General features: G+C 45.3%; 2 protein-coding genes across 5 annotated transcripts in view; one reads left to right on the top strand and one right to left on the bottom strand.

The window, feature by feature from the left end:
- rasl10a (RAS-like, family 10, member A) overlaps nucleotides 1-25399 on the top strand; it is a 72551-nt gene that overhangs the window by 16026 nt on the left and 31126 nt on the right. The window contains exons 2-3 of one of the 4 annotated variants that reach the window (XM_073065706.1): nucleotides 5080-5201; nucleotides 11066-11447. In XM_073065706.1, the coding sequence (XP_072921807.1) occupies nucleotides 5080-5201; nucleotides 11066-11336 (393 nt within the window). In that variant the 3' untranslated portion in view covers nucleotides 11337-11447. The other 3 variants (XM_073065705.1, XM_073065707.1, XM_073065708.1) reach the window with 3 other exon arrangements.
- gas2l1 (growth arrest-specific 2 like 1) overlaps nucleotides 14108-25399 on the bottom strand; it is a 99039-nt gene continuing 87747 nt past the window's right edge. Inside the window, exon 5 of the mRNA XM_073065704.1 lies at nucleotides 14108-19115. Within this exon, the coding sequence (XP_072921805.1) occupies nucleotides 17423-19115 (1693 nt within the window). The 3' untranslated portion in view covers nucleotides 14108-17422. The remainder of the gene's footprint in view (nucleotides 19116-25399) is intronic.

The following is a 25399-nucleotide window of genomic DNA, read 5'->3' as shown; positions in this document are numbered from 1 at the left end:
AATAGGTTTCAATGAGATCACCCCTTCATTCTTCTTCAGGGGCTAAATAGTTACAAGTAGCCAGAATACTGATCAGGTGTCAGATCTCTCAGTGGGAGAGCATTTTGGAGATAGTGATCACAATTCTATCTCCTTTACAATAGCATTGGAGAGAGATAGGAACGGACAAGTTAGAAAAGCATTTAATTGGAGTAAGAGGAATTGTGAGGCTATCAGGCAGGAAATTGGAGGCTTAAATTGGAAACGGATGTTTTCAGGGAAAAGTACGAAAAAAACGTGGCAAATATTCAGGAGATATTTGTGTAGAGCTCTTTATAAGTATATTCCAATGAGACAGGGAAGTTATGGTAGGGTACAGGAATCATGGTGTATAAAGGCTGTAATAAATCTAGTCAAGAAGAAAAGAAAAGCTTAAAAAAGGTTCAGAGAGCTAGGTAATGTTAGAGATCTAGAAGATTATAAGGCTACTAGGAAGGAGCTTAAGAAGGAAATTAGGAGAGCCAGATGGGGCCATGAGACGGCCTTGGTGGGCAGAATTAAGGAAAACCCCAAGGCATTCTACATGTGAAGAGCAAGAGGATAAGATGTGAAAGAATAGGACCTAACAAATGTGACAGTAGGAAAATGTGTATGGAACCAGAGGAAATAGCAGAGGTACTTAATGAATCCTTCAGTATTCACTATGGAAAAGGATCTTAGTGATTGTAGTGATAACTTGCAGCAGACTGAAAAGCTTGAGCATGTAGATATTAAGAAAGAGGATGTGCTGGAGCTTTTGGAAAGCATCAAGTTGGATAAGTCACCAGGACCGGATGAGATGTACCCCAGGCTACTGTGGGAGGCGAGAGAGGAGATTGCTGAGCCTCTGGCGATGATCTTTGCATCATCAATGGGGATGGGAAAGGTTCCCGAGGATTGGAGGGTCGTGGATGTTGCTCCTTTATTCAAGAAAGGGTGTAGAGATAGCCCAGGAAATTATAGACTAGTGAGTCTTACCTCAGTGGCTGGTAAGTTGTTGGAGAAGATCCTGAGAGGCAGGATTTATGAACATTTGGAGAGGTATTATATGATTAGAAGTAGTCAGCATGGCTTTGTCAAAGGCAGGTCGTGCCTTACAAGCCTAATTGAATTTTTGAAAATGTGACTAAACACATTGATGAAGGAAGAGCAGTAGATGTAGTGTATATGGATTTCAGCATGGCATTTGATAAGATACCCCATGAAAGGCTTATTGAGAAAGTAAAGAGGCATGGGATCCAAGGGGACATTGCTTTGTGGATCCAGAACTGGCTTGCCCACAGAAGGCAAAGAGTGGTTGTACACGAGTCATATTCTGCATGGAGGTTGGTGACCAGTGGTGTGCCTCAGGGATCTGTTCTGGGACCCTTACACTTCCTGATTTTTATAAATGACCTGGATGAGGAAGTGTAGGGATGGGTTAGTAAGTTTGCTGATGACACAAAGGTTGGAGGTGTTGTGGATAGTGTGGAGGGCTGTCAGAGGTTACAATGGGACATTGATCGGATGCAAAACTGGGCTGAGAAGTGGCAGATGGAGTTCAACCCAGATAAGTGTGAAGTGGTTCATTTTGGTAGGTCAACTATGACGGCAGAATATAGCATTAATGGTAAGACTCTTGGCAGTGTGGAGGGTCAGAGGGATCTTGGGGTCCGAGTCCATAGGACACTCAAAGCAGCTGCGCAGGTTGACTCTGTGGTTAAGAAGGCGTATGGTGTATTGGCCTTCATCAATCGTGGAATTGAATCGAGAGGTAATGTTGCAGCTATATAGGACCCTGGTCAGACCCCACTTGGAGTACTGTGCTCAGTTCTGGTTGCCTCACTACAGGAAGGATGTGGAAGCCATAGAAAGGGTGCAGAGGAGATTTACAAGAATGTTGCTTGGATTAGGGAGCATGCCTTATGAGAATAGGTTGAGTGAACTCGGCCTTTTCTTCTTGGAGTGAAGGAGGATGAGAGGTGACCTGATAGAGGTGTACAAGATGATGAGATGCATTGATTGTGTGGATAGTCAGAGGCTTCTTCCCAGGGCTGAAATAGTTGCCACAAGAGGACACAGATTTAAGGTGCTGGGGATTAGGTACAGAGGAGATGTCAGGGGTAAGTTTTTTACTCAGAGAGTGGTGAGTGCGTGGAATGGGCTGCTGGCAATGGTGGTGGAGGCGGATATGATAGGGTCTTTTAAGAGGCTTTTAGATAGGTATATGGAGCTTAGTAAAATAGAGGGCTATAGGTAAGCCTAGGAATTTCATAGGTAGGGACGTGTTCAGCACAACTTTGTGGGCTGAAGGGCCTGTATTGTGCCTCTAAACATTTCCTATGGACATGTTGATCCATGGTCTCCTCTTGTGCCAAGATGAGGCCACCCTCAGGGTGGACGAGCAGCACCTTGTATTCCAACTGGGTAGCTTCTAACCTGTTGGCATGAATATCAATTTTTCCTTTCTGTTTAAAAAAAAATCCCCCTGTCCCCTTCCTCTATTCCCCACTCTTACCATTTACCTCTTCTCACCTGCCCATCACTTCCCTTGGGTTCCCTCCTTCCCCTTTTCCGATTGTCCACTCTCCTCTCCTATCAGATTCCCTCTTCTCCAGCCCTTGACCTTTCCCACCCACCTGGCTTCACCCATCACCTTTCAGATAGCCTCCTTCCCCTCCCTCCAACTTCTTACTCCGGCATCTTCCCCTTTCCTTCTCGGTCCTGAAGAAGGGACTTGGCCCAAAACGCTGACTGTTTATTCATTTCCACAGCTGCTGCCTGACCTGCTGAGCTCCTCCAGCAATTTGTGTGTGTATTGCTTTGTATTCCTTCACCCAAATCAATAATTATTGAAGTGCCAGTACAGATCCTTGGATAACATAATTTATCACTTTTCATAAAGCAGAGACGCTCTTGGTTTCAGTTCCCCTGTTATTGCTTAATTATCAATGCATAAAGACATCACTCAATATGAACATACATTTCAATTATCTGATTTAAAAAAAAATCTTATTAAATGCCTCATGAAAATCCACACAGGAAATGCCCACGGGTGCACTGGTTTATTTATTTATTTACAGTGCAGAATAGACCCTTTTGGCCCTTTGAGCCATATCGCCTAGCAACCCCTGATTTAACTCTAGCCCAGTCACCGGACAATTTACAATAACCAATTATCCTATTGATTGGTATGTCTTTGGACTGTGGGTGGAAACTGGAGCACCCAGAGGAAACCTATGTGGTCACGGCAAAGCCGTACAGACTCCTTACAGGCAATGACGGGAATTGAACCCGGGTCGCTGGTACTGTAAAGCGTTGCACTAACCACAACGCCACCGTGCATGGTCTATCACGGCAGTTGTCCTGGTGAAGAAATCCGCTGTTAACGGATGTGATGGCCTACCCGTCAATGTTTTTGATCGGCCCATGCTTGTGTTCTGAGTAATTCAGAAGTCTGGTTGATTATTTGCTGACTAGAGTGCAATCCAACCATGACGGAAAGGGAGTTAAGACCATAAGACATAGGAGCAGAATTAGGCCATTCGGGCCATTGAGTTTTCTCTGCCTTTCCATCATGGCTGATTTATTATCCCTCTTAACCCCATTCTCCTGCCTTCTCCCCATAACCTTCAACACCCTTATTAATGAAGAACCTATCAGCCTTTGCTTTAAATATACCCATTGACTTGGTCTCCACAGCCATCTGTTGCAATGAATTAACTAAATACATTTTCGCTAAAAGGCTGACGTTAAGAATGGAAGCGGTGTAACTATCCAAGTCGGAGAGGCCAACTAATGTCCTTTGGGGGAGGGGGGGGGTCTGCTGCGTCACGTGACGTGGGCTTGCTCACAGAGCCAGAGACTGGGGTTGACAGTTCATTGCTTTTGAAATGGCTCAGAGAACCATTGAGGGCAATCACTGGTGGGCAATAAACTCCGACTTTGTCAAGAACGCCCAGGTCCAGAGAAAAATAACCCGCCCTTAATTCCACTAACACCCCTCCCCCTTGATTAATGTTAAAATATACTTCTTCCAGTCTTAACAAGGAACAAAGAAAATGGATCAGCAGAACATTGTGGGCCGAAAGGCCTGTAACGTGCTGTAGATTTCTATGTTTAGGACAGTACAGCACAGGTACAGGCCCTTCAGCCCACAAAGTTGTGCTGAACCAGCTAAAAAGCCAAACAAAACCTGCCAAACCTCCAACTACATCATCTATCTATCCCTCCATCTTCCTCACATCCGTGTGCCTGTTAGAAGTCTCCTAAAAGCCTCTAATGTATTTGCTTCTACCGCCATACCAGGAAGCGCATTCCAGGCATCCACCACGCTCTGATTAAAGAACTTCCCCCTTTGAACCTACTCCCTCTCACCTTCAATCCATGCCCTCTGGGACTAGACATTTCAACTCTGGGGAAACGGATACTCTCTGCCCACTCTTCCTTGCATTTTGGGTGACTCTCAGATAATGTCCCATTGTTCTGTACTGTCAGCTCTTTCCCCCTCCCACCGCTTCTTCACTTTTATCACTTTGATTCGGGGGAAACCAAGATGCCCCTGACCAGCTTTATCACCGCCCGCAATACGGGAAGGAAACACTTTATAAATTCGGCCGCTGATGTTCAGAGTTCTCCACAGCCACATCGGCGAGTGAGGGGTCCTAATGCGTATACTTCCAGTCAAAATGTGTTTCGGGCATTCCTTGCAGCCCCGCCCTGCCGTCTCATCGCTGCGACCCTCTATGACATTAGCTTTCCTTTGGTGACTGGGGTGGGGGTACCGCACGTTGTAAAGGCGAGACACAGAGTGAAACAGCACTGAACTGGCAGGCAACCTCGGAACTAAAAAACCATGAGAAGCTTGCTTTCTGCTGACCGGAAGAACAGACAGGCATCCTCAAAGGAAAGTGCAAACTTAATGTCAATAAAATTTAAATATTTTATGTTTTTTTTTAAATTGTGCGTCAGCTTACAATTGGTTGTTTCTAAATGCTTCGTTAAGAGTAGAGAAAGCCGGTGATAGGGATTGTGTGAGAGAGCTGAAGTGGACTCACTTTGTCCGTTTTTATTTCGGAGGAGTGGTCCGACTCGAGGTGCAGGGGGATTCGAAATGCGAACGCGTACGTCCTGGTCTACGACATCTGCTGCTTCGACAGCTTCGAGTATGTGAAAACGATTCGGCAGCAGATCGCCGAAGCCAGGTAGGCAGCGTGCTTCTCTGTACTCACCACCCCCTTTCATACTCCCTAGACCCAGTCCACCCGTGTCTCTGTGAGATCATCCAATAGTTAAATTCTGCAAACCCGTCAGAGAATGGAAAATTCAAGTTGTCAGCTGTTAACTGATAAAGAACCGTTTGAAATCTGGTCTATTCAGAAAGAGCCGGAACCCTTTCAGCAACTTTTTTTCCCCGGTCCTGCTGAGGAGTCTCCGCCATCGACTCTTTTTCCGTAGATGCTCCCTGGCCTGCTGAGTTCCTCCAGGGGAGAGGGAGAGGGAGAGGGAGAGAGTGTGTGTGTGTGTGTGTGTTGCTTGGATCCCAGCATCTGCAGATTTTCTCGTGATTTCAGCAACTTAATTGCCTTCAAGTTCTACCTCTGCTTAAGCTGCGGAGTTTCTGACAGATCAGCGGTGTTGTACCAGGTGCATTCGCCATGGTCTTAGAGCTTTATTTTGAAATGTCATACTCCGCAATAAACCACAAACTGGGTGTGCGGTGAATCGCAAACACGAAAAAAATCTGCAGGTGCTGGAAATCCAAAGCAACACACACAAAATGCTGAAGGAACTCAGCAGGATCTATGGAAAAGAATAAATAGTCGATGCTTCGAGCCGAAACCCTTCCCCAAGCTCAGATCCTCGGGATTTGCGGTGGTTTGATTGCTGAAAGTTACTCATTTCCGGACCTGTATTGCTCTCCAGCCGTTCTGAAGCTGGCCACGAGGGGGCAACATCGAGTCATGAGAAGTGCCCTGGGCTTTCTCCTTCGGTGATGATCTTACCCCATATGGGAAAGTTATAGGGCGCTACTGGGCCTTCGGTGCAACGAGACCACGTTGACATTCAGTGATTCTGCACCAATCCCATTTAACTCTCACTGGCCTCTCTAACTTCTACCACTCACCTGCACGCTTGTGTCTGTCTGCAGCCGCCAGTTAATCCGCTAACCCGCACGACACTGAGAGTAATATAGTGCAATCGAGCAGAATGTAGGGGGCATCCTATAGCACTGGGGTTATGGGAAATGGAGTTCACAGTGCCATAGAGATCTGCTCCTGGGCCAGACGAGCACCTTAGATCCAGGCTGGGCGTGGCCCCACGAATGAAAGTCTTTCTATTTTATGTCCTTGGAGAAGAACTAAATAATGTCACTACGCTGCAGGACAGTGACAATAAGAAGCTGAATGTGAATGAGAATCATAAATTTTATAAGTAATTTCATTCCTTGTCGCTCTGCAGCTGTAATTGGATGTAGAAGTATGATTGCAGATGATGCAAAAATTGGTGCAATTACTGATGACAAGAAAGTTGTCTACAACAGAATGTAGATTGGCTGGGGAGACCATTGGCAGTAGATGGCTAGATACTAAGGAATGTTAATGAACAGTGGGTTCAACTATATTCTTCACTGGAAGAGGCAACAGAGGTAGATAAGGTGGTGAAGCATACTTGTCTTCATGGGGTGAGAGCACAGAACATAAAGTTAGGAGTTTTCACTCAGAGGATACTTTATTAGGTAGAGTGGAGCCGGCTGTGCTCTCAGCCCATCCACTTCAAGGCCCATTGTGTTGTACATCCAGAGATGCTCTTCTCCATGATGCTGCTGTAACAGGTGGCTATTTGAGTTACTGTCACCTTGAACCAGTCTGACCGTTCTCCTTTAACCTTTCTCATAACACCCACAGAACTGTTGCTCACTAGATATTTCATGTTTTTGGCAGCATCCTCTGTGAACTCTACGGATGGTTGTGCATGAAAATCCCAGGATATCAATACTTCCTGAGATACTCAAACCACCCCATCTGGCACCAGCAATCATTCTGCAAAGTCACTAATATTACATTTCCCCCCAATTTGATGTTTGGTTTGAAGAACAACTGAGCCTCTTGACCGTGTCTGCATGCTTTTTTGCATTGTGTTGCAGCCATATGATTGGCTGATTTAGATATTTGCATTAATGAGCTGGTGTACCTAACGAGTGTATGTACTACTGGTTAGACTACTCTTGGAAAATGGAATGCACATTGTAGGAAGGGTATGGTGGTGGCACTGGAGAGAAGGCAAAGGAAATTCACAAAGCTGGTTCCTGGAGTAGAGGACTTGGATGGGGAAAGATTTGATAGGCTGGGTTGCTTCCCCTAGAGGAAAGGAGGCAAAGGCATGACCTGATAGAGGTATATAACACTATAAAGAGGCACAGATGGAATGTACTGTAATAACCTTTGTTTTCCCTGGTAGGAGTTTTGTAGATGCCAAGTATCTGCATTGTGTTGGGTTGCACATTTATTATGGTAGCTAGTCATGTGGGTGGGGGTGTGGTAAAGGCAAAGTGCTTAGTTATGCATTCATGCTCCCCACCGGGGAATTGAACCCTGGTCTCCCGCATGACAGGTGGGGATACTAATGACTATCCTCGTTAGTATAGTGGTTAGTATCCCCGTTTGTCACACGGGAGACCAGGGTTCAATTCCCCAGGGGGAGCCAGAAGTATCAAAAACATAAGGGAATAGATTTGAGGTAAAAGGAAGGAGTTTTATAAAGGGATTTGAGGGGATTCCTTTGGAGTGATTGATAGCTAAAACACACTACCAGAGGAGGTGGAATCAGATACAAGTACTATGTTGAAGAGAGTTAATTAGGCAAGGCATAGGGTATGGAGCAAGTGTGGGCAAATAGATCAGTGTAGAAGCACATAATAGCCGGCGTGAACTTGGTTGGCCACAGCAGCCCTTTTCTGTGCTGTGTGGTTCTGTAACACTATGCTGTGTTTGCTTGCTTTTCGTTTGATGACACCTACTTTCCTTATCGCCAGGATGGTTCCATTATCCATCACAGCAGGTCATTCAAAAGGGTTCCAACTACTTGCTCCATCTACGCTGCCTGGTCTAATTCTGCCGATGAGAGAGTACACCCAGAAGTTGCCGAAGGTTATTCTGCAATTCTTGCCCAATCAAAATTGCACATTGACATCACTTTGCCCAAGTGATTGGTATTTTTATGTTCAGAAGCATTGATAAATGTCTTGCGGATCCCATTGAAAACAAGGTTATTCATTCCTAGCTAATAACACAATTTACTAATTTTTCTGAAGTTGTACTCAGAATCTATTTAACATGACATACTAGGTATAAATTGACAGCTTGAATGACAGGACCATGTAACCCATGGAATTTGAGCGGCTGTGGTGCATTCTCCATTAATAAACTCTTATCTGTTTTGGAAAAAGAGTATTGTCAACTTTACTGCAGGCAAACAACTTCCCCTCCTTCTACCGAGGAAACTGATGGTCTAACTGGTACTCTGTCTGCACTTATTGTTGCTTTGGTAAAGCAGCTAATGTAATCAAAGACCCCACACACACTGGCCATGATCTCCTCTCCCCTTCCCACTGGGCAGAAAATACACAAGCCCGAAAGCACATACCACCGAGCTCAAGAACAACTTATGGGCTGCTGTCATAAGACGATTGTATAGTCCCCTAGAATGATAAAATGGTCCCTTGAACTTCCACTCTTATTATGACCTTGCACCTTATTGTCCACCTGAACTGCACTGTTACTGTGACACTTTATTCTGTATTCTGTTATTGTTTTGTTTACACAATGCACTGTTGTAGTGAAGTTATTTATATGAACAGATTGCAAGACAGGTCCTTCTCCCTTGTATGTGACAGTAATAAACTTTAAAAAAAAATCCAAAAATAATTGAGATACAGCACGGGCCCTTCTGTCCTCCCAGCAATCCCCCAATTACAGTAAAATGAATAATTAACCTACCAACTGGGTAGGAAACTGGAGGATTATGAGAGGCATAGATAGGGTGGATAGTCAGTACCTGTTCCCAGGGCACCAATAGCAAACACCAGAGGGCATAGGTACAAAATTAAGGGAGGGAAGTTTAGGGGAGACATCAGGGGTAAGTTTTTTACACAGAGGGTTGTGAGTGCCTGGAATGACTTGCCAGGGATGGTGGTGGAGGCTAAAACATTAGGGGTATTTAAGAGCCTCTTGGACAGGCACATGGATGAAAGAAAAATGGAGGGTTATAGGGTAGCGTGGGTTTAGTATTTTTTTAAAGGATTATATGGGTTGGCACAACATGGAGGGCTGAAGGGCCTGTACTGTGCTGTAGTGTTCTATGGTTAAACCAACAAAGCCAAAGGGAGAATGTACAAACTCCTTACAGGCAACAGTGGGAATTGAACCCTGGGTCACTGCATTGGAAAGCATTGTGCTAACCACTATGCTACTATGCAGCCAACTTAACTTCCAGGGCTGCATGGGATCTGGGAAATGGGAATCCCCCTAATCAGGTCCCTTAAATTCTTTTACCCAAAGTGGAACATCTTCCATACAAATCCCAATGATTATTTGAGCAGTATCAAGGCCCAAGCCCAAAGGTTTCCAGATCAAATCCATGACCAAGGGCTCTTCCGAGCAAATATGACTGAACAGGGCCGATGGTTCTAGTTACTTGAAAAGAAAGTCAAGGTGTTCTGATTAACATTTACCCCAACAAATATTTGTAAAAATGGTTGTTTTGGGAATGATTATTAAACTCAATGTTAAAATTGGCAGAATGCAAGTCACTGCCCGTAAACAAAGACAGAACATTCAGAGGATATGAAAGATGCTGTGTCATCACATTCTTAATCAGTGGATTTTTTTGTGGGAAGGATGCAGAGTTGTATATGGATACATTAGAACATTATGGCACAGTACAGGCTCTTCAGCCAACTTCAACGTTGTAACCGACTCGAAAATCAATCACTCACTCCTACATTGGCCTCCATTTTCCTATCATTCCTATAGCCACATAAGTTTCTTAAATGTCCCTAATGTATCGGCCTCTACCATCACCCTGGCTGGGTATCCTGTGCACCCTCCACTCATAATGTCGTAGAAAAGTAGAGCACAGAACCAGGCCCTTCTACCCATCCAGTTTGTGCTGAACCATTTAAACTGCTTACTCCCATTGACCTGCACTGGGATCATAGCCTTCCCTATCCGTGTACCTATATCCAAATTTCTCTTAAACCTTGAAATCAACCCCACATCCCCCCACTTGTGCTGGTAGACTCTCACGACCCTCTGTGTGAAGTTTCCCCTCATATTCCCCTTAAACTTTTCACGTTTAACCTGTGACCTAGGTTGTAGTCCCACCAAACTGAAGCAGGAAAAAGGCTGCTTGTATTTACCCTATCGATACTACTCATACAATTGTGTGTGACCTCTATCAAATCTCCCCTCAATGTTTTACATTCCTTGGAATAAAGTTCTAACCTGTTCAGTCTTTCCTTATAACTCAGGTCCTCCGGTAACATCTTTTCTCTGCACTCTTTCAATCTTATTTACATCTTTCCTGTAGGTAGGTGACCAAAACAGCACACAGTACTCCAACTCTGTCTAAACATTGATCTTTAAGGTTAAACCCATCAGATTTCAGCATCTTTGTGTATGCAGTGACCTGATAAAAATTACGCCAGCATTATTCAAGAAGCTAGAATCACATCTGTAAAACAAGGCTATTTCTCAAAAAGAATTAAGTCTCAGCTGGTGCTGGTTTGTATAATGCAAGAGCTTTTTAGGGCTGTGATAACAAGAGGTCTTAGACCAGGGATTGCCAACCTTCAAATTTTTGGGCCAGGACCCTTCATCAGGATCTCAGCCCAAAATCTTGACTGTTTACTCTTTTCCATAGATGCTCCAGCATTTTGTGTGCGTGTTGCTTTGGATTTTCAGCATCTACAGATTTTCTTGTGTTTGTTGTTCCCAACCTTTTTTATGCCATGGACCGCAGGTTGAGAACCCGTCATTGCATTTACTAATTTCTGATGATTTGCCAGGGTGCCAAGCACAAAGCATGTGCCAATTATCGTTGTTGGAAATAAGAGGGACCTACAAAAGCAGCGTTTCACTCCACGGAGGAGTACAAGTGTCTTGGTGAAGAAGATGTGGAAATGTGGCTACATCGAGTGTTCAGCTAGATACAACTGGCACATTTTACTTCTCTTTAAAGAGCTCCTGAGCAGCAGCGTGGGCCGAAGCTGTAAACACCTCCACCCATCTATCTGCATTCAAGGGGCACTACAAAGAAACAGATGCAATGTCATGTAACACTGTTGTTATACATATTTCCTCTTTCTTATATTGAATCAGGATACTCATTCTGAAGTTTTCATGTACTTATTTAAGGACAAAATAGAAAATTGTAGAATAAATAAAATATTTTTCTTATGGTTTTGAATTCAGCTTTCTTCTCTGTCGTATCAGTTGAGTTCACATTGAATTGGACCCTAGCAAATACAGATAAAAGGAAATTTAAGCCAGTTAAGAGTGAAACTTTTTTTTTAAAACTCGGAGGGGTTCCTGATATAGCATCAGTAATTTGAAGAATAGTGAATCTACGTTTGTACTTCAAATGATTCAAATCTGCCCCTATTTCCTGAACAGTATTATCCCATGAGTGAAATCAGTTGGTCATGCAGCTTCCTTCGCAATCTCTCCTGACACTCTGCAAGGTTACAGTTGATCTACCTCATCTCCACTGTCCTCAAAAGTATCTCCTTATTCCTCAATACCTGTAGTTATTCCAATGCCACTCAGCGAGCCCATCCCTCATGGGAGGAGTTCACATACAGTACAAGCGGGGTTATCAGTAAAGTTTGGTTGAGCATCCTGCATGCTGGTGTTATGGTGTGCTCTGCACCATCCTTCAGTAACAAACACGATACCCAAGTGTCCAACAACTTCGGTCAACACCATGCTCAACCTCAACACCTGAGATTGCTGAAAATTACAAACCCCTCAATGAATAAAGTTCTTCTGACTTTCTCCAAGACGGTCAACAACTGAGACGATGCTAACGCTTGAACTACTGAGAACCAAGCTCTGATCCCTCAGGTGAATTATTTTGCATTGCAATTTATTCTCCTTCAGCACGGGTTCCCGATCTTGAGTCCACACACCCTTTGCTTAATGGTATTGGTCCATGGCATAAAAAAAGTTTGGGAACCATTATTCTAAACTCTAGAGAATAAACCATTCTATTCAGTGTCTACTTGTGGGATATCCATTTAATTCCAGCTACAAAGCAGTTGGTAATTCAGCATCTTGAGTTTTAATATATTCAATAATCTCAGAGTCATATCACAGCTTTAAAATTACCTGCGTAAACAAGATGGCCTTGGGACCTCCCAGTTTGCATCTCCTGCTGCCCAATCCCTGTTCCACCAACTGTGGCATTGCCTTGCCTTCTATCACTTGTGTGCCACACCTTTCTCCATCTGGGCATCAGAGCAACAGTGCGGCTGAATTTACCAACCAGCTCCGTTTCAAAATTTGACCCACTGTATCAGTGGATTAAATACAGTTTTCAAAGCCATCAACAATGGAGGTTACTTAGTATGTAAAATATTGTTGGCGACTTAACTGTATAAATAATCATGAGACAATTTACAATGACCAATTAACCTACCAACCGGTAGGTCTTTGGACTTTGGGAGGAAACCCACACGGTCACGGGGAGAACGTACAAGCTCCTTACAGCAGCTCTTGGAATAGGACCCAGATCTCCCGTGCTATAAAACGTTGGGCTGCCCCAGTTGTGTCGCATGGATTGGAAATAATGTTGTTTCAAAGGTGACAGGACAATATTACATCAGTTTAGATGGCTCCATGATGCAGTCAAATTGTGGCTGATAGGTATGAATACAGTTCACTTCTCTTCACGTTACCCATTCAGTAAGAGGGAATTAACGACTGTAAAGAGAGAAAAGCTCAAGACGGTGAACATCTACAATTAAAATGGTCAGCATCTGTAAAGAGATGGCGACATGACGGCTGAAGTTTCACACAAACCTCCTGACCTTCTCTTTGCACATTGCTGCCATTGTAAAAACATAACTGTTCTAAGCAGGATTGATTCCATCTTTGGGCAGAGATGCAAGTTTCAAACGGCTACTATATTGAAAGCTACTTAAAAAAAATTAGTCTTTATTTTTTAAATATCATCCCAGTGCGATGTCACTTTGAAAGAAAGCGAACTTGCAGATATTGTATTTTTTTTCTCCATTACATCACATGATCCCCAATGTCAAGTTACAAACGCAGTACAGAATACAGTCTCGTTCAAAATAGTCACCCCCTCCACTCCCCAACTCCATACAGGGGTGATTCAAACATTGCTAACTGCAAACGACACATTATTTACAAAAGTCGCACACTCTTACTTAGTTAAATAGTGGAAGCAACATCTTAAGGCATGGGTGGGGGTTTAAAGGCAAAACATTCATTTTACAGCTTTGTGTACTGTTCTCCTGGTTACACGTTTTACATACACACTTTAACAATTAGTTGATACAGCTAAAGGTTTCGCCAAAGTAATTCTCATCTTCGGCGGTTAGGCACAGCTAGCGTGTTCGACGTTGACACCCAAGTCTTCATCGCCCGCTTTCTTCCCCCATCCGTATCGGCTGTTTCCTCGTTGGGAGTACTACTTCGACGTGTATAATTTAGAATCAAAATTCAGTTCAAGTCCTACAGAGAAATCCCGTTTATGTTCTCCTCCCTCTCTCTCTCTCACACACACACACCCAACGCAAAAGGAAAGCTCGTAGTGTTGGGCACTGGACTGGAACATGGTTCCCAGTTAATTGTTCCCTCTTGGAAGACGGAGAGAGAGGGGGAGAGAGGGGGAGAGAGGGGGAGAGGGGGAGGGAGAGGGGGAGGGAGAGGGGGAGGGGGAGGGGGAGGGGGAGGGGGAGAGGGAGAGGGAGAGGGAGAGGGAGAGGGAGAGGGAGAGGGAGAGGGAGAGGGAGAGGGAGAGGGAGAGGGAGAGGGAGAGGGAGAGGGAGAGGGAGAGGGAGAGGGAGAGGGAGAGGGAGAGGGAGAGGGAGAGAGAGAGAGAGAGAGAGAGAGAGAGAGAGAGAGAGAGAGAGAGAGAGAGAGAGTGTGAAGAAGAATCATGCGAACGGTGAGTTCCAACAGTAGGTGCGGACGATGGGTGAAACGCTGATCACCCAGACATGGTCAATTTAATCATCTGCATCTTGCTCAACAGTTGCTCGCCTGTTCCTCTCCAGACCGGAGAATAATATATTCTCTGAATAACATTTTCTTATTCAACATTTCAATGGCAAGTATTGTGCAAAGAAATGTTTTCAAATGCAGTCTGCAGAAAGAAAGAAGCCCGCATAGATAAAGTATTCTGCAGGAAATTAGTCAAGTACTTACATTAGAATTTATCTATGTGGGTTAACGCGCCTCAATTCACACCTAGGACAGCAGTCCTAAATTATTCAGCAGGACCGGGTACAATTTGCTACAAACAGTACTTAAATAACTGAAAATGATCGGTTACTGTTTCAAGAAACAAGGCATTTTCATCGCTACAATTGCATAGTTAATAACTGTACACTGTATAACTTTTTATATTTTCCATGTCAGGAAGCGCCCAATCCTAAAGTCCAGTCAAAAGTCCCGAATAAGTAACATTTTGTTAAGTACTTTCAACACTTTGTGGTGCAAATACGTTATTTTTAAGTAGCAGCAGGATTGGATCTACAATTAGAAAAAAAGATAATTCAACGCCATTTCGATAGACAAATACACCCAAATTTTAACTACAATGGATGCTGAGGCTCATCTTGTTAATTGATACGTTTCCGCCTCCAGATTATACGAGGCAGGGGACCAAATCCCATCAGCAATAAATTGTCTGTTCATGTGAGTATCGAATCAAACTAGAAATTATTAAATGTAGGTTCACCACGGATGCCCCACGCTCCGAACCAACGATCCCAGGAACCCCACCCTCTCACAGCGGAGTAATCCCAATCTGCCTCTGGTTGTAATCAATGTCATGATCACCAGCAGTTTAAAAACCTAACTAGAATTTAGAGTCACACTTCTTGGACAAGTTTGTTCTGGGTGCGGGGTGTGGGCGGTGACGATATGGGAAAACCTACAAGGAATAGATTTTGTGGCAGGCTGCAAACTCCACATTTGAAAGTCTGCAATTATAATTAGCACAAATTACATTGCCTGTATTAGAGAGAGAACTTTAAAACCTAGCGACACATCTTTGGTGAATAGCACCGTACAGCTCATGGCTCGAACTGGTGACGGTGAGTGATCTACGCTATTAAGACACTTTAACCCCGAGACCAAACCAGGGCAGAAACATGAGGCGGATTAAGAACGAATGGCAAAGCCACCGCGGCCCCCTCGGGCACCAGGGTGACCGTTTCCGCGCCATTTCCCCTCTCCACTTTAGATGGTGACCACAATCCCCCCGTCTCGCCGCAGTGTGCGGGACGGGTTTGGGGCTGCCAATGACTTGCTCCCAAACCGCCCACCACATCGGCTCGGTTGTTTGGCATTTGCCAAGCCATTCTGAGCAGCCACCAGCAAAGCGACAGAACCTGACGCAGGGGTCACCGTGGCGCACCGGAGGATGGCCGAGATGCTGGGGCGGGACACCCTCCAGATGTTACGAGGAAGTGGTGAAATCCCCTTGCTCGACTGGATTAACCAGCTCGCTGGGCTTTGGAGGAAGTCCGAGAACCCAACAGCAAGGAGGAAAAACTGTTGCATAGAAATTTATACAAGTTCTTTCTCCAAGCCCCCGACAGAGAACGCCTTAGAAAATAAATCACACTTGTGAAACCGCCTCCATATAAGTGTTTAAAGCTCTTTGCTGATACACTCAGCTGCGACTGACAGCGCGTCGATCGCATTCATATTATGATCGACATATTATGGTCTTCTATGCAAGGTCTAGGAAACGAATAGTGCTTGCGGATGATGAGCCTTAGGACAAGGCGCAGTGCGTGAACTACAGCGGGCCTCCATATCCAGTACTGCTTTCTTAACTGTTTCCTAAACATTACCTTGCAAGATGGACGCAAATTGATTTATCGGGTTCCTGAGATAAATACAATCCGCAGGCTGGAAATTACGCAATGGAGACATGGGTGTGGCTCACGCACTCCACTGTTAGCAGCATGAATCCAGAAGCGTAGCACTCCCCGTCTCACCGGCGGGCAACACCGTAAAATGGATTGATTGTAAGTTTGAGAGTTTACTGTGCAAACAACGCATCAAATGTCACAGAGCTATCCGAGGAAACGCACCCAAGTCTCTTGCTTTCTGATTCCTTAACGTGCCACCTTGAAAGCCGTGATCGACAGGGCAGTTTTAAAGATATAACCGTTGGCAGTCCGGGTTATAATGGGCTAGCGCGGTAGCGCGTCAATGGCTCCGGTTACATTTAGCCTTCGGAGAAGTCCGCTACAAGTTATCTTGAATTGTGCGCTTTAGCGTTTAGCGTTTTCGACCCCAGTGAACGGAATGTGAAGGCTCCAGTTTAAAATTCCACAGCTCCTATCTAACAATAAGTCAGGCGTCCAAAGCGCCAAGACACACAGCTCAGGGCTCACAGTGACAAATTAGCACGGAGATTATTCATTGCACACGAAGTAATTATTAAGTACATTGGTTGGTTACTAAGTAGAAGGCTAGATATAGAATGGTCAGCATTAGGTTTAGATTCTTTGAACTGCTACCTACAGGTAACAGCGGCCATCGTCTCTCCCCATCCTGTCACCAATTTTCCTTCCAAAATGCACCGATGCAGGGGATAAAAAAACAGCGCCATGATATCAAGGCACGAACAGCACTAAACCTCGCCCAAGTGTCAGTGGAATGCGCGGGGTGTGGGGGGGATGTAGGGACATTACCACATGCTTCCCTTTTAATCAATGCCCAGCTCCCACAGCCCGGGTCAATTGCCCACTCTGACCCGCCGCACCTAAACTGGCAAATAACAAATGGCCGACGCCAATTTGTGTTACACTTCAAATCGTCTCTCCATCCACCCCCTCTAGACAAGGGCGCCGTCTAGTGAGGAAGCCCGGTTTGTAAATGATGAACGAGTAAAACAATCCCTCCAATCTGCATCAGGTATCAGCAAACTGCAAGAATAACCTCTACCAACAAGCAAATCTGCCCGGTTCCTGGCGATTCCCAAGGACCTCACCTGGCCAAATCCCCCTTTCCAACCAAACGACGTTGCAGCCAAGTGGGAGGTTAATTCTCCACACAGACCTGCCTTGCATTCGACCTGAGGTACATTTAATGACATGGTTAATACAAATGGAAGGCGTAAAGCAATGGAACTCCTGGGACGTAAACATCGAGAATTAAACCCAGGAGCCCTCGATATCGTTGTGGGTTGGAGCTCTCCCGCCATCAGAGGAGGGCGAAGGCGGGAGATCCTCTCTCGAACTCTGGAGGTCTTCACTGCACAGGATCAGTTTGTGTTTCAGTTTCCTCCGGGTGTGGCTCCCGTCCAGCGGAGATTTCTGCCCTTGCCTCCAGTTGATCGGGGTGGGGATTTTTGAGGGCCTCTTCTCGGGCCGATTGTCCGTCCGCGGCCGGACCTTGGGGCGCAGCTTCATCTTGTAGACGGAAGGCACTCGGTCGGGTTTCTTCAGTCCTTTCCTCGGCCTCATTTGGACAGCGTGCGAGTTGAGGTGGAGGTTGATGGAAGACTCGCTGGATGTCTCAATCACGGACCCCTCGCTGTTCTCGTATCCTGGATCATCGCACAGACACAGGGGGTTAGTTCTGTCCTCTACAGTGAACTCGGGGATCTGTCCATTTTGTACCTTCCCCTCGTCAGGGGGACCCGGGCGGTCGGAGGCACAGCGGAGTTCGAATGTATATAATTCTGTTTCACCCTGAGGACTCAAGAGGACGGTCTCCCTTACCTTCTCTATCGTTTTTACAACATTTAGGCCATCTAGGCCTTCTCCATTCCAGTTCAAGCCGCCTGCAATGTCCAGACCATTCTGTGGCCGGGTTTTCCCCAACCCCGGGCTGTTAGTCCTCTCTGGTGGGGTTTCTGCATCCGTTCCCGGGTCATTCACAGTGGCCAGTCCAGATGCAGAATCTGTAGTCTCCTGCCGTGCCTCAGCGGCTGGCTGGCTTTCTCCGGTGACTAGAAACGTTTCACTGTCCTCAGTACCACTGCTGTCCAGGGACATCTGCCGCGAGTTGGCCAGAAACTCTTCCTCGAAGCTCCTGAACAGTTCGTCTTCTGTAAGGGAATCGAAAGCCTGAGCCGGGTCCAAACTCTCCGCCTCTGAATTTGGGGAACAGCCGCTTGTACCGCAGCAACTGCTGGAAGAGCGCCGGCGCCCGGAACCCACGCTGATCACGTTCTGGTTCTTATCGTAGCACAACACGCGGTGCGGGCCCGTGGCGGTCCGGGGCACATACAGCGGCGGTCTGGCTGCATAAGCTTTGGGCGCGGGGCTGCAAGACCTGGCTGCGTTGATGGATGGCTTGCTCTTGGCAGTGGAAGGAGTGGTGGGACACTTCGGTTGCCTGGTCGCAGCTTGGCTTCTGGATCGGGCGGGGGATTTGACCCTGGCCGCTCTTTTATCGGCTTCCCCCCTATCGCCCGCTTGGCCCCGGGAGCGCGGAGCTTCTCTTCCCCACTGGCTCGGTCCGTCGCTGTGTTGAGCTTTCCCCTTGACGGACACGGGCGAGTTCTGGCTCGGGTTGGAAGGGGCTCTGGAGGGTTCCCGGGGCAGGCGGGACCTGCCCCGTTGCGATGAGTACGCGCTGAGCTGGCGGACCGACCCGTCGCGCTCGGAAAACTGCTTCAGCGGGTCGGATGACTGGCTTCTTCGCCTCACCTCAACGGCCTTCTCAACCGGACGACGCTGAGCCGCCGGCCGCTGTACAAAGTGCATCCCGTCTCTCCGGTCTATGATCAGCACGTCGTCACTTGAGAGTTTCCGAGGGGTGAATGACGTTTTCTGTCGGCCCCTCTTGGTGGATGCCTGTTCTCCCGCTTGCCGTCGTGGTATGGACGATTCCCGTTGTCTGAAATGCAGAGAGGAGAGAGAGAAACATTTCAATCCACAGCAGAAAAAATTGATACAGTTTACAGCAAGATCGACTTGATTGATAATGTTGACCTACACCCCCGTACAAGCATTGGGTTCTTGTGAACCGACCTGTACAACCTTTAATCCTACCTAAACTACGGAATAACACAGACCACCTCTGGCGTTACCATGGAGCAGTCTCCAATTACTTTCTTACACTAAGGTCTTGTTACCAACATACCATCAAAGATCCTTAGGAAAGGTTTTGAGAATCAGCTGGGAGGGCAAACACACTGACACCAGCTTCTGGAAGAGGTCAACACTAACTGGGGTGGTCACCTCATCTAAATGCCAAACTCAAAACAGATCCTTTACTTCCCGCTGAAGGAAGGTGAAAGGAAGGACCTCCTCAAACAGATCCTTTACTTCCCGCTGAAGGAAGGTGAGGGAGCCCCTCTCTGGTGGGCACTAGAACTGCTTCAAAGGTAACATCAAAACCAGCCTGAGGAAATTCAACATTACATCTGAAAACTGATAAGACATTCCACTCATATGTCATCCTGTGCTGTGTCATATGATTATTCTTGGGAACGGTTTCCACATAAGTGCTTTTTGCCATTGCCTTCAACCTGGACAGTGTCTTTCCAAGACGGGTGACCCCAGCCATTGTTAGTACTCTTCAGAGATTGTCTGCCTGGTGGTCAAGTAACCAGGACTTGTGATATGCACCAGCTCCTCATACCATGGTCCCATGGCTTCACGTGACCCTGATGGGGAGGGGGCTATGCAGGTGCTACACTTTGCCCAAGGGTGACCAGCTGGCTGGCAGAGGTTCTTAGAGATGCACCTCCACCCCGCCACCCATCAATGGATATACGTGGAGGAAATGTGTTCACGAGGGAGTGAAAGAGACTGGACAACCAAAAGAGTTAACTATTAACCATAAGCACCACTTACTCTTGCCCAAACTGCACAAGAATATGTGGAGGCATATCCTGCTGCCTCGAGAGGCAGCCAATGGAGAAAGATCACCTCACAGCAGAACATCATACTCCACTGGAGTGATCACACAACTCACTACCTCCCCCTTCCTTTACTGACGTGTGTAATTTATGTATAACATGTTCTGTACAGGTGGTGGGGTAGAGATACATTTCCGCCAAAGGAGGTGTAAGGCACTCCTTCCCTCCGCAAGCCTGCAGGTCACCCTTGGGCAAAGGTGTGGCACCTGCTTAGCCCCGATCAGCATCACATGAAGCCATGGGAGCAGGGGGTGGATGGTTGTACCAGTAGCTGGTGCATATCACAAGTCCTGGTTATGAAACCACTGACACCAGGCAGACAATTTCCGCAGAGTATTGATAACGGGCGGGAGCACCCATCTTGTAAAGACACTGCCCAGAAGGCAATGGCAAACCACTTCTGGAAAGTGGTCTTGCAAAGACCACGATCACCTACGTCATACAACATGGCACAAAATGATGATGATGAATATTTGAGAAGACAATGGCAAACCTCTTCTGTAGAAAAATATGGCAGGAACAATCACCGTCATAGACCATGATTGTCCATGTCATACAACACGGCACACAGTGAAGACGATGATGAGGAATGCTCTGTGTGGTTGACTCCATCTATCTGTGATGTAGCTACAAGCAAATTCTTCACCGTCACGTGCACTCTACCTCACAGAACAATAAACTGCACCTAATTTGTTCTGGTTCAAACTTCACGTGAACTTTTGGTTCATTTATCCGGCCGATGTTTGACATGCATCACATCCTGCAGAGTTAGTAGCTGTCACTATTTGCATCTGTTTCAAATATTCAAAGTGCATACACAGAATACAACCCTGGAACTCTTCGTCCTGCAGGCTGCCACAAACAAGTACCAAAGATTCAAAGTACACTTAATATCAAAGTGTGCATACAGTGTTACGTGACCAGAGTTTAAAACGCTTGGATGAGGCAGGACTAAGACGTCAGTATTACAAGCTGCAACAGACTGCTGAGATTTTCAGTAGAGAGAGAGAGGGAGGGAGGGAGCTTTGGTCTGCAGGCAGGAACAGTTCACTATGATATGGGTAAAGTCTGATAACTTCCCATGCCCAAAGGAATGGGTTGATTAATGGCAAACAGTGCATATTGGATATGTGACTGTCACTTCGTGTGATCCATATGTGGATTTTGTTGGAGTATCCTGTGGCAACCCCTTTCATTAACCCTTACCTGGATTCGGGTGTGCTATGTGGTAACCACTTGTGCGAAGGGAAATTCTGTGACCGTCACCTTGTGATATTTCTATGTGGATTTCGGAATGACACGACAGATAAGATCTTCGGCGACTGTTACTTTGTTTACCCAGCATGGAATCTGTGGAAATCTGTGGAATTGCTTCCTCTCTACATTTTAATGTGGATTTATAAATCTCTCCCCTCATCTATACTGTGGATTACTGGACCTTTTCACTTTGCCACCTTAATCTTAAAACGTTCCTAAACTTGACTATTTGGGTGAGACACAGACACACAAACATAACACCATTAACTTCTGTTTATTTCGTTTCATTTTCTATATTATGAGTAGATACTAATAAAGATAGTGGTTTTAACATCAAACCCTGACTCATTTTGTGATCTATTGCTGTTGGTACGTAACATAAATTGGGGGCTCGGCCGTGATTTGAACAAAATTGGAGCTTATTGATTGATTTTCGATCCGATTGGTTACTTCCTTTTTGATTGACTTGCATGTGGAAACCAGCAGCAATGGATATTGATGCATTTCTGACATCACCAACCCGTGAGGCATTAGGGGTCACCAGAAAGGTCGACTTGTTGGCCATTGCTAAAAAGCTGGGATTTGTTATGGTAAAATCATCTATGATAAAGGCAGTGATTCAGAGGAGAATAGCTGAGCACTATGTATCTAAGAAGGAGTTTGAAGAGGAGGTGTTGGAAAGGTTTCCTGAAAGTAAACCAGTTAACCCTGTGATCCAGTTGAAGCAGGAACAAATAAAGTTAGAGAAACTTAGATTAGAGATTGAAAAACAATGAGGACAGCTAGAGGCTGCTGAAAGAGAAAATGAAAGGCAAAAGTTCAGGTAATTTCTGAGGTTCCCATTCAAACCGGTAAAAAACTCTTAGAAGGTTCCTAGGAATAGCTGGATATTATCGCAAGTTCTGTAAGAACTTTGTTGATGTTGCTCTCCCGTTGACTAACCTCCTGAAGAAGGGTGAAAAGTTTGTTTGGACAGAGCCTTGTCAGGAGGCATTTGATAAACTGAAAGCCATCTTATGTCACCAACCTGTTGCTCAGGTCACCTGACTTTGCAAAGCCATTTTCCATCACTGTGGGTGCCAGTGATGAAGCTGCAGGAGCAGTGTTACCACAAAGGGATGATTATGATGATGTTGACCATCCTGTGGCTTCCTTTTCAAAGGAATTCAATGAGCATCAAAGAAATTATTCCACCATTGAGAAGGAATTATTATCACTTATTCAGCATTTTGATGTGTATGTTTGCCCAGCTCAGAAACCACTTGTGGTTTATACAGATCATAATCCATTGGTGTTTTTGAGTAAGGTGAGAAACAAAAATAGAAGATTGTTGAATTGGAGTCTGATTTTGCAGGAGTATGATCTCATGATAACTCACATTAAAGGCTTTGCCGAGTGTCTTTCCAGATGTTAAGCTTGCAATGTATTTTTAAAAGTGGAGTGGAATTTACCATTTGTATAAGCTTCTGCAATATGTTATATTAATCTGTAGTATGCTATATGGTAACTGTAAATCTACTATTTCACATATTGTAGTTTGCAGTTAAAATTTTCCTCTTACAGATCAAAATTTACCCTTTTTGGGGGGAGGTGTTATGTGACCATGGTTTTGTACTGTGGATGTCACTTTAAAATGTTTGGATGAGGCGGGACTATGACGTCAGTTTAATGAGCTTCGACAGACCTCTGGGACGAGAGAGGGGAGAGAGAGAAAGAAAAAAAAGAAAGCATTGGACTGTGGTCAGAAACAGTTCGCTACGATATGTGGGAAGTCTGATACTTCCCCATGCCCAAAGGATTGGGTTGATTAATGGCACACAGTGCACATTGGATATGTGACTGTCACTTCATATGATCTATATGTGGATTTTGTTGGGAGTATCCTGTGGCGACCATTTTTGTTAACCCTTACCTGGATTCGGGTGTGCTATGTGGTAACCACTTGTGCAAATGGATATTCTGTGTGACTGTCACCTTGTGATATTTCTATGTGGATTTCGGAACAACTCGACAGATAAGATCTTTGGCGACTGTTACTTCATTTACCCAGCATGGAATCTGGAATTCTTCATAATTGCCTCCTCTCTATATTTTAATGTGGATTTACAAATCTCTCCCCTCATCTATACTGTGGATTACTGGACCTTTCCACTTTGCTATCTTAATCATAAGACTTTTAAGAACTGTTCCTAAGCTTGACTGTTTTGGGAGCCACCCACCCACACACACACACGCGCATGTATAACACCGTTAACTTCTGTTTATTTCATTTCATTTTCTATATTATGCGTAGATACTAATAAAGATAGTGGTTTTAACATCAAACCCTGACTCATTTTGTGATCTATTGCTGCTGGTAGGTAACAACGGAATACAGCTCTGAGATTCATCCTTCCACAGGCGGCCACAAAACAAAGAAACACTGTTCAAGAAACATCAAATACCCAAAGTGCAGGACAAAAAGCAAATTGCGCAAATGGCAAGAAGTGAGGGAACAGCACATAGAATAGTAAATCAGTAGTATTCAGTTCAGTCCAATGCCGCACCGCTAGCCAATGCAGGTTGCGGGGCATTCTCGGCCGGTGCCCCAGTCTGCATCAACCTGCTCGAACCACTAAAAAAAAACAGGAAACAGAATACCCAGGGTCCAGGAACACATACATCATGGACATCAAAGTCCCCCAAACAAGTCCACTGTCTCGCTGATCATTTAAAGATAGCTGAGTCAAGGGATATGGGGAGAAGGCAGGAACGGGGTACTGATTGTGTACGATCAGCCATGTTCACATTGAATGGCGGTGCTGGTTGGAAGGGCCGAATGGCCTACTCCTGCACCTATTGTCTATTGATTAATCCTGGCAACGTGAATCCTGCTGTGTCGGTGGCTGCAGAGCCAGTTCTGCACCTCAATCAAATTGTGCAAATAGAGAAAATAAAAGTGGACAAAAACACTATGTGAACTGCAGAGTGACTCCACAGCAGCAGAGCAGGTTCAACGCCGAGGACATTAAACATCAAACTACAGAGTTCACAGCCAAAAGCCACCAAGGAATATTTAACTCCTATGCAACAGGAAACATCCCAGGCAGGCATTACAGGGTCAAGGGAAAAAAAAAGATACCAGGACAGTGGTCAAATGTTTAACTCTGTAGTAAAGAGGGAGGCTGTAGGGTAATGTAATGGCTGACAGATGACACATTGTTCATAACAGAAAACTGTTCTACATAATTCACAAACACCACCATTGATTGAGTCGTTGCATTCACATTAAGGGACAGTGCCTGATGGAATGGCGCCAGTGAAAGGCGACTGTTCTTTGTTTGTTCATGATGGAAGGTAAAGGAAGAATGGCTTCAGGAAGGGAATTACGAGAGCATTTTTAGAACTTTTAGACAGTGCAAAATACCACTGGCAAAGGAAAATTTGAAGGGGAGAGAACAGAGAAATTGGATGCAATCCAACAAGTTCAAATGAGAGCATAGGATCCAATATGACTGAGACTGGGGCCCAAGGGGAATGCAGACCTCCTGGGGCCCAAGGAGAGCACAAATTTTATTTGTCCAAGCATCAACCATCAACTAAACCTGGATTTGCTCTGTAGTTCCACATTTCCCAAGTAGCAGTTCTGTGGGTGAAAATGCCTTGTTAATGAGAGAGGTCAGAGGAGATTAGCCAGACTGGTTCAAGCTAACAGGAGGACAACAGAAATGCAAGTAACCACGAGTTACAACAGCGGTGTGCAGAAGAGCATCTCTGAACACACAACACGTCGAACCTTACAGTGGATGGGCTACAGCAGCACAAGACCACGAACATACAGAAATACACTCGGTGACCACTTTATTAGGTAGCTCCTATACCTAATAAAGTGGCCACTGAGTATATGTGTGCATTGAACTTTTGAATTTAATATCATGGGAGCTTTTGCACGTGCAAGGGTCTCCATAACTTAGGGCCAGTCTGAACAAAATCCATAAAGTTCAAGATGGAGGAAAACAGT

This window comes from Hemitrygon akajei, chromosome 14 (assembly GCF_048418815.1).
Source record: "Hemitrygon akajei chromosome 14, sHemAka1.3, whole genome shotgun sequence".
NCBI lineage: Eukaryota > Metazoa > Chordata > Chondrichthyes > Myliobatiformes > Dasyatidae > Hemitrygon > Hemitrygon akajei.
Note: the sequence above shows the minus strand (reverse complement) of the source record. Positions and strands in the feature narration are given on the sequence as shown.